Source organism: Lygodium microphyllum, chromosome 3 (assembly GCF_053477565.2).
Source record: "Lygodium microphyllum isolate KBCC chromosome 3, Lygodium_microphyllum_v1.1.10, whole genome shotgun sequence".
Taxonomy (NCBI): Eukaryota; Viridiplantae; Streptophyta; class Polypodiopsida; order Schizaeales; family Lygodiaceae; genus Lygodium; species Lygodium microphyllum.
This window is the reverse complement of record NC_141137.1, coordinates 74,773,759-74,786,803: the sequence shown is the minus strand read 5'-3', so window position 1 is coordinate 74,786,803 and position 13,045 is coordinate 74,773,759. Positions and strand designations below refer to the sequence as shown.

The window sequence follows — 13,045 nt, the reverse complement described above, 5'->3', positions numbered from 1 at the left end:
CTGCTCAGAGGATACTTCGGTATCTGAGGGGGACGTCTAATTTGGGGATTCATTACCCCGCAGGGACAGATGGGTCAGATCTTGTACTTGCAGGTTGGAGCGACTCGGATTGGGCCGGTGACGTGGACCACAGGCGGTCTACAACAGGTTACTGCTTTACTTTGGGTGCAGGTGTTATTTCATGGAGTAGCAAGAAGCAGCCCACGGTAGCCCTTTCGTCTACTGAGGCGGAGTATCGGGCCGCATCTTCCACCACATGCGAGGTTGTGTGGCTTCGGAGATTGTTGGAGGAGCTTGGGTGCCCCCAGACTCGTCCTACATTGCTGCGATATGACAATGAGAGTTGCATTGCCTTGGCAAGGAACCCTGTTTTTCATGCCCGGACGAAGCACATTGAGATCCAGTACCACTTCATCCGAGAAAAGCTTCTGGATGAGACCATCACTGTGGAGTATTGCAAGACGGAGGATAATCTTGCGGATTTGTTTACGAAGGCGCTTTCTCAGGCTCTACTTCGGCAACATTCCAGATCCCTCAGGCTTCTGCTCTGTCCAGGCTCTGAGAGAGGGTGTCAGAGATCATAGCCTGTTTTCAGGCAGCAGCACAGCTGGTCCAGCAGTCAGACCAGCTGCACAGTCCAGCTGCACAGTCGGACTGCCACGTGGCAGTCCGACTGCCTGCAGCCACTTTTACCAGGCTGCGCCCCAGTTTTGAGCCCCATTCCAGGCAGTTTTTCGCCTATTTATTGCTGACGTTTTTCAGCAGTCTCCCGATCATTCTCTGTCGCAGATTACAGACCGGTGCCGTGCAGATCTCTGTCTCCGTTCGCAGATTTCAGACAGCAGACAGTGCAGACTGCAGCAGACTTCGAGGTGGACAGCAGGTCGCATCATCGAGGTGGAGACACGCAGTCCAGCGCACTGCGCCCGTGTATATCTTTGTATTCAGCATTCTTTATACAGCAGATCTTCAGTGCACACTGTCTCTTTCTCTCCCTTCTCTCTCTGCGTTCTCTCTCTCTCAGTCCTACGCTTCCGCACCGCTGCACTCTGACAGTTGAATGCCATCATTGTGGCAAGGAGGGTCACTTTAAACGTGACTATTACAAATGGAAAAAAGAGAAGTGGGGGCTGGGAAAGAAAGCAGTCGGCCTGGCAAGCTGGTCGGCCCTACCACGTGGCAGGCAAGCCGACTGGGCAATCCCTGCCCTGCCCATGATTGGCCCTTGCCCGGAGTCTTGCCCTGCCCGCAAAGAGCTGCCTGCCGCCCTTGCTGCCCCCAAACTACTACCCATTCTCTGCTGCCCACTGCCCAACCTAAGTGGGCTGGCTGAATGATGGATGAATGGACTGAGGGCAAGCTGCCTATGAATACGCAAACTAAGGCCACAACTAGTATACAATTGGCCAAACCCAAAATGTAGGTGTCCAAGTCAGTCCCCCCAAACTAACGAAAATGTCCACCATGCCAAAAATAAACTTTCACTGGTGTAATCTAAAGTGACTAAAACACGTAAAATCATAGGCAAACACTATGTTAGAGTGATGAGTATGAGTGGAGGCAAAGAGAGCACGGACATTAATCGAGGTGCTAAACAGTACTGAACAATGATAGAGTGTGAGAGTGAGTCGACGAATAGGTGTGTACCAATGTGGTACACACGCCAATGATTCATAGTTCCATCACCTCCGAGCCTTGGCCACCATACAGGAGCCCACCAACTCTAAGCGTCTTCGGCATTTGCGCTTAGACCATCTTGGCTACAACTCTCTTTATGAGTTGCCGCGTGAATGGATCGTCAAGGGCCTTCCGCGCCTAAAACTATCTCAAGAGGTCTCTAAAGCATGTCAACTAGATAAGCAGTATCGTACACCCTTTCCTTAGTAGTCTACCACACGTGCTTAGAAACCCCTTAGGCTCATTCATGTAGATCTTTGTGGTCCCATATCCACTGCCACCTTGAATGGTGTGTTGTACTTCTTTTTTTTAGTGGATGATTTCTCTAGGTACATGTGGGTATACTTCCTTAAGCACAAGTCAGATGCCTTCATTTATTTCATTGCTTGGATGTTGCTCATTCATAACTAGACTAAACGTCGTGTGGGTGTTATGAGGAGTGATTCTGGTGGTGAAGTTTCTACAAGAGCGGGGCATTGCACACCAGCTCACCTCCACCAACTCCCCTACCTAGAATGGAGTTGTAGAGCGTAGAAAAACAGGCATGAATATGGCTCATTCATAACCAGATTGGATGTCATGTGGATATTATGAGAAGTAATTCTACTGGTGAGTTTACCTTTCATAACTTCTCTAAGTTTCTACAAGAGTGGGGCATTGCATGCCAACTCACCTCTAACAACTTCCCTGTCCAAAATGGAGTCGTAAAGCATAGGAAAACAAGCATGAATATGGCACGCTCTATGATGTTCACAACAGAGCTCCCTGAGCGCCTTTAGGTTATTGCTATTAACACTGCATTGTACATCCTTAACCAATGTCTGACTGTAGCAGTCCCTAAAAAGACTCTGTACGAGGCATTTTTTGACTCCTGACCTGTTGTTTCTCACTTCAGAGTCTTCGGTAGTCATGCTTATATATACATCCCCAATGACAAGATAAGAAAGCTCACCTCTCAAGCTGATCTCTTGATCTTTGTGGGCTATTCTTCTAACACAAAAGCCTATTGTTTATTCAATCCTTGGACAAACAAGGTGATCGTTAGGAGGAATGTCATCTTTGATGAGAAAGACATCGTGTAGTCTTCTACACTGGACTCTGCATCCTCACCTCCACTCATATTGCATGAGATCGTGCCTTCTGAGCCGGGTCTACTGTCCGCTCCTGACCTTCGTGCTGACACTTTAGCTCCTCGATCCCCTCCGCGAGACTCATTACCTCACTGGTACCAGCAGACCATGTGGGATTTGGGGATCCTTCCACCAAATTCCACTCCAGAAGGCCCTAGAAGGTGTGCTCGGCTCGCCCCTCAAGCTTCATATGCATCACAATTTACAACTGATTACATTGCACATTCTGAGGTGAACTAAGGCTCTTCGGGACCCTCTGTGGCATGAGGCCATGAAAAGGAACCAAATAGTATCAATCGAAATGATACTTGGACCTTAGTGGATCTTCCTCATCACAAGCCGATCATCGAGACGAAGTGGATTTCTAGGACTAAGCTAAAGGTTTATGATACTTTGGACAAATACAAGGCTCATCTTGTAGTGCAAGGTTTCAAGCAAAAGCACAGCATTGACTATGAAGAAACCTTCGCACCTACCGTTTAGTTAACATCATTTGGTCTGTTGGTTGCACTTGCTACTCACCATAGTTGGCCAATCTATTAGATGATGTCAAAAGTGTCTTTCTAAATGGTTATTTCGAGAAGAAAGTCTATGCGGAGCAGCCACTCGGAATTTCTTCTACTAACCATAACGATAAGGTATTTCACTTTGAAGAAAGCTCTTTATGGGCTGATCCAAATCTGTATGTGTGCACCACAAGCATCGTGGTCAACTATATCTTGTTGTACGTGGCCAACTATATCTTGTTGTACGTTGATGGCATACTTCTCACCGGCTCATATTCTACGGCCATAGTAGTAATCAAGGCAAAGCTTTGCACTACTTTTGAGATGACCAACTTAGGTTTGTTGTCTTATTTATTGGGGATGGAGATTGTTCGATCTGAGGGAAGTATCTTTCTATCATAGCAGAAGTACGTTCTACAATGATGGAAAAATATTGCGCCAATCAAACACAACCAATGATCACACCTCTTGATTCCATTGTCCATCTTCATAAGAATACCTCGGGTCAGCCTTGTGATGCTCACACCTATCGCTCTACTGTAGGAAAACTGCTTTGGTTGATACATACTAGGCGAGCCTTGCTTAGTCCGTATTTTAATGCACCTAGAATGTCTCATTGAATTGCTTGTCTTCCTGTGTTAAGATATTTAAGATGTACTTATAATTATGGACTAACTTATGGTTACGGTTTATGCTAGCAGGGATACATTGATTCTGACCAGGCAAGAGATCCAAATACTCAGCATTCCCATGGCGGCTATCTCTATACCTTAGGTACAGCACCCATCTCTTGGGCTAGCCGTAAGCAGGAGATGGTGGTGGCTTCTACAACCGAGGTAGGGTATCGGTCTCTCCTCCATGGTACCACTGAGGCCATCTATCTGAGGAACTTGTTGGCTACGCTTCGGTTTCCTTGTGAGACATCTACCTTTGTCTACTGCGATAACCAAAGTGTCACTGCCCTTGCGTGCAATCCGATCATCACACCTCGGACAGGGTACGTGGCAGTTCACTTTCACTCCACCAAAGAGCAGATTGAGCTAGGCACTATTTGCCTGGAATTTGTGCCTTCCAATGATAATTTTGCAAATATTTTGAATAAGGCAATCAACAGGCCGATTCTACAATGGCAAACTAAAATAAATCCCTACAAAAAAAGGACATTGTTGATTCCATCTACCTTAGCAGAACTTGGTAGGCCCTTGGAAAGCTAATGAGCACCCTTGGTTAGATGCCCTGGCCTCTCTAGGGTAATCACTTGAGATCCCTTGGTAAGATAACCATCGCCTCTGTAGTCTTGGTAAATCATTGGGCAACCGATGCCCGTTGCATTGGGGTGGAACACCTTGGGATAAAGAAAATAAACACAAGGGTTTATTTCTCATGGCTTAATTTTGGGCTTGAGAGGGGGTGTTGAGCTAAAAATGCATTAGGCTGACTTAAACAGCTCCAAAATATGCTTAATTAATGAAGAAACCATATTATTTTAAAAAGAAATGCAATCCTAGAGAGTAGTTGTGTCTCACATACCAAACCCTAATTTGGGTGTCCCAAACTTTCTATAAATAGGCATGCAATCCACCACTCTTCCTCAATCTCGTTTTTGCAAGTTTCAAGAGCTTTCTCTCTCCTGCCCACACTCCGTTCGCCGAGGACATCACGGTCAAACCTTCCTCCTTGTTGTGTGCTACCATCTAGCGCCTGATTCTAGTCTCCATCTTTGCTCGTTAGCTATCGCCATCACTCTAGAGCTATCGCCTAGTCCTCTGAAGCTGCATTTATTGCTATTGCCACCTGTTGAAGCTGTCGCCATCACTCTACAACTATCGCCTCGTCATCTAGCATTTGCGTTTGGTGTTTTCTCTCTCTTCTGCCTGTCATTTGACTCCTGGTGGCTGCATTTGCACTCATCTGGTGCCACCCAAGTTTCCTCTCTCCTTACGTACCTGCGTTTTTAGTATTTCTCTCCCCTCACTACTTGTCAACATTGGATCCAACATCCTAGGCTGCATTTGCTGGTGTTAGACACACGAAGGCTGCCTTGCTACGTTTCGAGATCCATTTCGGAGCACGACAATCTCTCTAGCTCATAATCTCTCCCTTGATCTTAAAGATACAAGAGTTCGAGATTCAGTATTCACTGCGTAGTGTGTTTGCTGCATGAGTATCGTATATTCAGTGGTCATTCACTTCATTATTCACTCTGTTCACTATCTCTAAGTTACGCTAATCCTAACTGTGTTTTGTGTTATCAATTTATGCTTTGTCGTACAATTGGTTTTGTGTTTTCTGTGTGTGGAGCATTTCTTCACATGGCTATCATCCAATATAAGTCATGGTCCAGCATTTGATAAAGATGGCCACGTAAAGAGTCAGGAATTGGCTAGGCTCCATTTAAAGTACTCTTACAAGTTTTAGAGATGGCCAAAAAGAATTGTGAGTGACAAAGCTATTAACAACAAACAAATATGACAAACAATTTTCTAGCATTTGGAATCCACCTAGGTATTATCCTCCTCTAATCATCCGAGGAGGATGTACAAACATAAAGAAACAAATCACGCAATGGAAGGTATGCCTAGGGTTATGCACGCAATAGACTATTTCATCAGCTACCCATTTTTCATAAACTGAGGCCTATACCAATGCTAAGTATGCAGCAATGTTGTGCCAATTCATGCTTAGATAGTGCTATAGACCAAAAGAAGCAATTCCCTCGCAATAAACTTGCAATTAGGTGCAGATTTCTTGCAAGATATGCAAGACATGCTGCTTACCTTTCATTTTATAAAAGGGTGGTGGAACCATGAATAACACTGGTTTACAGCAATTTACAACAAGCAATGAATTCATAAAATAAAAGATAACTCAAATTTCAACACTTTACCACTTTGCATTAGATTGTTGAGTCAACAACAAATCAGCCCCAAAAAACGTTGGCACCCTGTATGGTATTTCTTTTCACATTAATTCCAAAATCTTGTTGTCTAACCAAGAGAAAAGGATCAAGTCCCCAAGAAGACAGAAGGCCTATCCAACTTGCCCCTTGATTCCACAACTAGGGAAGCCCACATTGAGTCTTCTCCAATTGCATGCAAATCAACCCTGCTATAGACCTCCAGAATTTCACTAAATCTACTTTCCACTGACCAAATTTGCATCCCCAACCTTCACCAAACACTTAGGCATGCATGAATGCATGCATCCCAACACAGCCATGTAAACCCTAAACCTTGCTGGTTTCAGACTTGGGATCAAGAACTCCTAAATCAACAACACATTAGGTTCAAATTGGAGGCTCAAATCTTCAATTTCTAATGCCAAATTCAACATCATCTAACATAGATGAGGGAGGATGTGCAAGAGAGAGGAAATTCTGCATTTCCAGCTCTAAAGTAGTAACTAGCATCAATTTCTACCATAAAATAGTGACCAATATCATTAATCCTCAATTTTCCCCTTGTTTTTGAATGCTCATGGGACCAAATTGAGCTTTCAACACTTGCATGCACACTACCCTTGTTGTAAATGACCAACTCTTCAAATTCACAGCAAAAATCCTTCGTGCATGGCTGAGATTTGCTGGCATGTATTCCATGACAGGTAAATTTTTGCTGAAATCAGGTCTGTAATCAGCAGATTCACTGCTGAAATGTTTCAAATTTGAGGCTTCAATCGGCATGAAGGAAAGAGAACAAAGCTGTACAAGAGAGAGAATTCTGATTTTCTCGCATAGGAAATGCCCAAACAGCAGTCGCCAATTGCTGAGAGGCTCCCATATGCTGTCGCCTAGTCAAGATTCACGTTCTACTGCTGTCCAAGCTCCAGATTCACCTTCAGCTGCTGTGAGTTCCCCCAAAACTGATCTCTCCAGGCCCCAATCTGCCCAAAATGGCTTCACACAGCCTTGCATGGCTCCCAAACCAGCTAAATGCCAAGTGTCAAACCTGCCCATGCAAACTCAGCCTCTAGACTTAATTTTCAGCAACAATGACTCAATTAAGTTTAAAATACATGGCCCCTACCCAAAATTTGGCCATGCCCGACCCCAATTTTAAATTCCTAATCTCTTTGAACCTGAAAGTGTTGAAACTTTGCACACTCCTTAGTTTAGGACATTAAATCATTTAAATCCCTAACACTCATGACACCTATCCCCAACCAAGATCTATCCTAAGAACTCCATTGGCACCTATCACCACAACTACTACCAATGTCCCCCACTGCCCAAGCTAGGATTATCTATCACTGTCACACACATTCAGCTTTAAATCTCACGTGCACCTTACATGTGCACAACTTAGAGTACTGCAACTGTGTCCAAAGAGCATTAAGTTACAACTTACCTCCTCGTGACACATGCTCAATGTTTTTACAAGGAAAGTGTAAAGACTGCAACCTACTCATAGTCACATGGAACTTTGTTCAGTGTCTTAAGGAACTTAGGAACATGTTCCATAAGCACCACCATTCTCATTCCCATTCCACAAACATGCTAACTGTGATGAAGCTATCTTAGCCTTTAGGGTCTATTTGGATGAAATCCTAAACTCGTATCATTAGTAAATCATGCGTGTGTCGTGCAATGCTACTTGAAATGCTTTGGGCCTTGTATCCTCTTATGCTACAAATCTTGTCAATATATCATAGTGACATAGAATCCCCAAACATATTTAGGATTCCTGTTCCAAAAAGGAGTCTTGTTCCTTCTATACATTTCCGTTCCATGTGACTATGAGCCTGTTGCCTAAGGTCAGGCAATGCATTGCACCAACCAGAAGACAACCCCTTCAGAGCTCGAAGAAAGTCCGTGCACACACGCGCACGCATGTGTGTGTGTGTGTGTGCACGTGCGCGCCTCTGAAAGTACATAAGGAATTAGAAACTCTGACAACTAGGAAATGGTACAGAATAATATCAAGCCCTTCAGATCACTAGGAACATTAGCAATGTAGACTACAGGTTGGAATAAACTCCTAAATCCAAGATTCACCCAACTCTTTTACATTAGTTGTTTCAAGGAACAGTTCCATGAAATGATGAGATTGTCCAAGTGGAAAGATACCAAAAGTTGAAGACCCCAGCATGTATATTCTGCAAGAATCCAAATGGTTTCTTGATCAGTAAACTAATACCTATCCATGGTATTCATCCACAAGTGCAAGGCAATCAAGAATCAGTTTACAATCTCAACGAGTTGACTTCCTATCATTATAGCCAGGGATTGTGACAGTACAAAAGGAAGAACGCTTGTAATGTCATGCTCTAGTCAGCCTTACTAGAGTTATGCATCTATTAATCTTCATGTGGATCACCATTGGGGTGGCAAGTATCAATGAACTTGCCCAAAAGCTGAGGAGGTTGCACGAGCCTATAGATCTATTAGTATATGAGAACGTCTAAGAATCTAATGTAATGTACTAATCTATACCTTATCACTCTGGCTATGTATGTGTGATTTGGTAAATTTATTTTTAAAGTATCACATTAAAAAAGTGGTTACAATTTGACTTGCTAGGCCAGCAACCCATAAAAATGAGGGCTTGACAGACCCTCCCTATTAAAACTGGCTATAAAAACCAAAAACTGTAAAGGCCTGGTTATGCAGCTAGCCCTCAGAGGTAACCTAGAGAGGCTCTACAGTTGGGAGGTCATTTAGATGCTAGTCGTATGTTCTAAGCTTTTTTTTGTTGTCATGTTAGAGTTGAAGGCTGATGTAGGAGAGGGCCTAGTACTTCCATGATCGGATATCCAATCTCTCCCCTATCCTTCAGGATGAGATGGATCTAGTGAAGAGCTCTCACATATGCTGCCTAAATGCATGATCTCTTGAAAAGCAAGAAGGGCCCCTTGCTGCAAAAGTCTTCCAAAGTCTCAACAGGAGGTAATCCTCTTTCCTTGCTGGACTTTACAGTCTGTTCTCAGTAGCTCTTCATCTATGTAAAGAGCCATTAGGGAAGCATTCAACTGCAGATGACCACTCACCCACACAGTTGCTCTGGCCTACACCACTCTGTGGGAACATGCTCTCTTGTAAGAGGTCCTTGGAAAAATTTGGAGCCACCTCCCTGAACTCATGGGGCTTCTCTACAATGTACTACAGTCTACTAGGTCATCTTAACCTCTTAATCCCCTTCACTTTGTCCCTCGGATCAATGAAAACTCTATCCCCCTGTCTGCATCCAGAAAAAAACTATTTCCATTAACAGTACTTTTTGACAAAGCTTCTTGACAAAACACAAGGAACACATTGGTCATATGCTTCAGACACTGATGTCACAGCTATTCAACTGCAGTACATTGACGATTATGGAAAGCCAGCAACTAATAATGTTTCATCTTTTCATCTGATACCATGGATCCTCCTGCTGCTGTGGAGTACGCAGTACTCCCAGTTGGAGTGGCCACAATTACACCATCCGCTTGAACCTGCAAAAAGATATAAAAGTTAAATGTATGCTTCTCCTAAAGCTTAGTTGCCGCTAAATACATCTTTAATTAAGAAACTGTTTTGACCTTGTAAAAGGAAAGAGCACCCCCACCTTTGTGATAAGGCGATTCCGCTCAAAGCATTCAATCTTGCAAAGATAAGGGTTTGAACCTCGATCCACAACAACCTCATTGAGAACATCAAATACTTTTCCAGGGACTGATTTTCCATTGCGGAAAAGCTCGCACCGCAACCGCATCCTAAGTGTAATGTACACACCTTCTACTCTATTGTTACCATGAATTATTGCCCTCAAGTCTTGCATGAAATCTTCAAACTGCAAAGTCATGATCACCATCATTTCTTATCTAGATTGCTCAAAGAAACCAATACACAACATGTTCTCAAAATTTACAACACAAGCTCACAACAAAAGAACCAGCTTTTAGTGCAGATTGCAGATTTGAACTTACAGGATGTGCTGTTAAAAATCCAAGAGACCCCAAATTAAAAGAAACCACCGGGGGTACAGCATTACGGAAAAGATTTGAAGCATGAAGTATGACACCATCACCACCAAGGCAGACAACAAAATCGACCCTTTCATGTAAAGCACTGTTCAGGGGTCAAAAGAAATAGTTAATCGCACAATTAGCACTCCTGTCTAAATTATAATGGGACAAAATAAATCTCCAAATCTACATAATATCTTAAAGCAGTTGTCAACCAACAGAAAGTCAACCTTGTATCCTGATTGTAGAACGTTTGGACAAATCCAAACCCTGGAACCTGTGCAAATTTGTCATGCACCTCTGGCTCAACAATAACATTCATCCCTTCTTGACAGTGCAAAAAGGATGCTACCTGCAGTTTTGTGATCAGACATAGTTGATAAGTGTTCAGTTCTATAAAGGTCCACTGCTGAGAGTAACTATTGATAGGAAACAAGACAGAGAGCTTCATGTGATAACTATGGACAGAACATGAGACAGCTGTACATGCGAAGTGAAACCTGGTCCTCATATGGTAAATGCCATAAGACATTGTCACAAAGTATTGACTTTTGATTGCACTCATGAAAATAAAACCTCACTCACAACATGGGACTCAACATGAAAATATCAATAATTCTCATTAGCTGTTGTAAAATAGTTCGGTCTCAACCAAGCTGTACTTCTTGGGGATTTCAAAGCAATGTTTCTCAATTAGAATTTGGATACTTTTCTACTATGCTACATCATGTGGAACACCAAGGAAAAAATGGCATAGCTCCAAAGGAACAGACATGTTCAACCACCAGGAAGAAAAATGGGAACCTCAATGTCCTCACCGATTTAAAGATAATGATCAGATATTACGGTCATATGATAGCCTATAGGGACTATCTTGGATTGAGGTGGAAATTGAAGTTCCAAGTCCTGTTAAGGACTGAGCTCAATTAACGTACAAGCATAGTCTTTAGGGAATTCAAGTTTGGAATTAAAGCAGGCAAAACAGCAGACCCAACTATAAACTCCATGTGTCATAATGGCAGGCTGCCAATGGGAGGCCACTAAATACATTTTGAGTTTCTCAATAAACTCACTGATTCCTGGGAATAGCAGGGATTATGTGACAAAACTTTTGTTCATCCTTGGCCATCAACGGCACTAAGGTGGTAAGAGCCCATTCCCTCATTCACAAAATAGCAACTATCAGTGCTTTGGAGTTTCCAAAAACTGTTGTGTGAAGTGTTTACACCCTCCATCCTGTTGCATCTGGGCTAGCTAACTCCCCACCGCTAGGCCTCCATGTGCCAAAAGCCATAAGAAATACGATACCCTCCTCAACCTCCAGCTGTCCCATAGGCGGCGCTAGAAAGTCCAACGGAACGCACCGTGATGCTATGCTCCACCCAATATCTGCTGTGTGAAGGCAACCAACCCATGTCCTCCTACATCAGTACATGTCTGCCTATCCTGGCTATATACTCCAAGAACCTCGGTGGCTTCTTGGCAACCAAGTGGCTGGCCATAGCCACTCTCCAGGGTTCCACTCCAGCTCATCAAGTGACTTGCTCCCCCATATCCAAAGGCGCCACTCCCGTAACTCCTCCCAGAACACAAAGGGTCTAGACACTAGGTCTTCCCTTGAAGACCAACCACACAAATCCTCCTCCACGGAAGGACAAAGGTCTCCTCATACTGCTACCCTCTATCAAGGACCAAACACCCCCACTCTTGCACGGTGAAGAAAGTCTCGTAGGGGGAGCCACCTACTCTACCTATCACCTGTAGGGGGATACATGTTTGTGAAAACCTAGTGGCCCATACCTCGCCAGGCTCTACCGGCTCTCGTATCGAGGGGTCAAGCCACTCCTGAGGTATCGCTACATCAATCTCCCTTCGCCTCAGGTCAACTCCTCTCTAACAACCTGATGCCTGTTGCAACACCTCCTAGTCCACCGTCTTGTACACCTCCCGCCATGTCTTGATGGTACGAGCAAGGTCCGCCTCCCAACCAGAGGATGTGGGGATGCTCGCCAATCTGTATCGCGTCCCGATCTCTAACCTGGGGATTCTAGATCACCGGCTGGCAGTCTATCTCATCTTGGCAACCTAGGAGGCTCTGAATTAGGGCCTTGCGGAGGCCCTGCCACACACAAAGTAGGCTACAGAGGAAGGAAGATCTAGAGGGTGTGATCTGGGCCATCATGAAGATCTATCTCAAGGACGGCCTCCAATCACCACCGAGCCTCGATGTGCACTCCTGAAGACCCTCCTACACTAGAACCTTCCAGGTCTGCCCTCCTGGTGTGATCTCGCGGACTAGTAGCTTGCCCAAAAGAGCCAGGCTCTGGAACTCTAGGTCTATGATCCCAAGTTCTACCTCGGACCGATGCCGGATAATGATCGCCCACCTTGGCCCAAGAACCCCTAGAACTGTTTGACCCGGCCCAAAGAAAATTTCGCACTAGGCGTCGAAGCTAAACTACACAAGACGAGGAAAAGCACCAACATGAGGCGATGTACCAAGCCGTCGCTAGAAGGACCTGGTTGATCACTAGGGCTCGGTCCACTAAGAAAAGGTGGGCATTACTCCAATAGGTCAGCTTCCGCCTGATAGAGTCAAGGACTAGAAGAAACTGCTCGACATGCGTGATGTCAAGTCCCACCTGGAAACCTAGGTATGAGAGGGTCTGCCCTCTGCACACCCATCTGAATCCCAAGTGGACGCCCCACTCCATGCTAGAGTCCGGGTTTATAAGGAAACCAACCAACTTTCGCCAGTTGATTTTCACTATTGCTACAATGCAAAACACC

General features: G+C 44.4%; 1 protein-coding gene across 4 annotated transcripts in view; it reads right to left on the bottom strand.

The window, feature by feature from the left end:
• The window catches only part of NADK2 (NAD kinase 2), an 84,271-nt gene that overhangs the window by 28,365 nt on the left and 42,861 nt on the right, over positions 1-13,045 (bottom strand). For all 4 annotated transcript variants that reach the window (XM_087672885.1, XM_087672888.1, XM_087672894.1 and 1 more), the window contains 4 exons: positions 10,486-10,607; positions 10,217-10,358; positions 9,856-10,080; positions 9,668-9,742 (listed from right to left, as the gene is read on the bottom strand). In XM_087672885.1, coding sequence (XP_087529011.1) covers positions 9,668-9,742; positions 9,856-10,080; positions 10,217-10,358; positions 10,486-10,607 — 564 coding nt within the window. The remainder of the gene's footprint in view (positions 1-9,667; positions 9,743-9,855; positions 10,081-10,216; positions 10,359-10,485; positions 10,608-13,045) is intronic.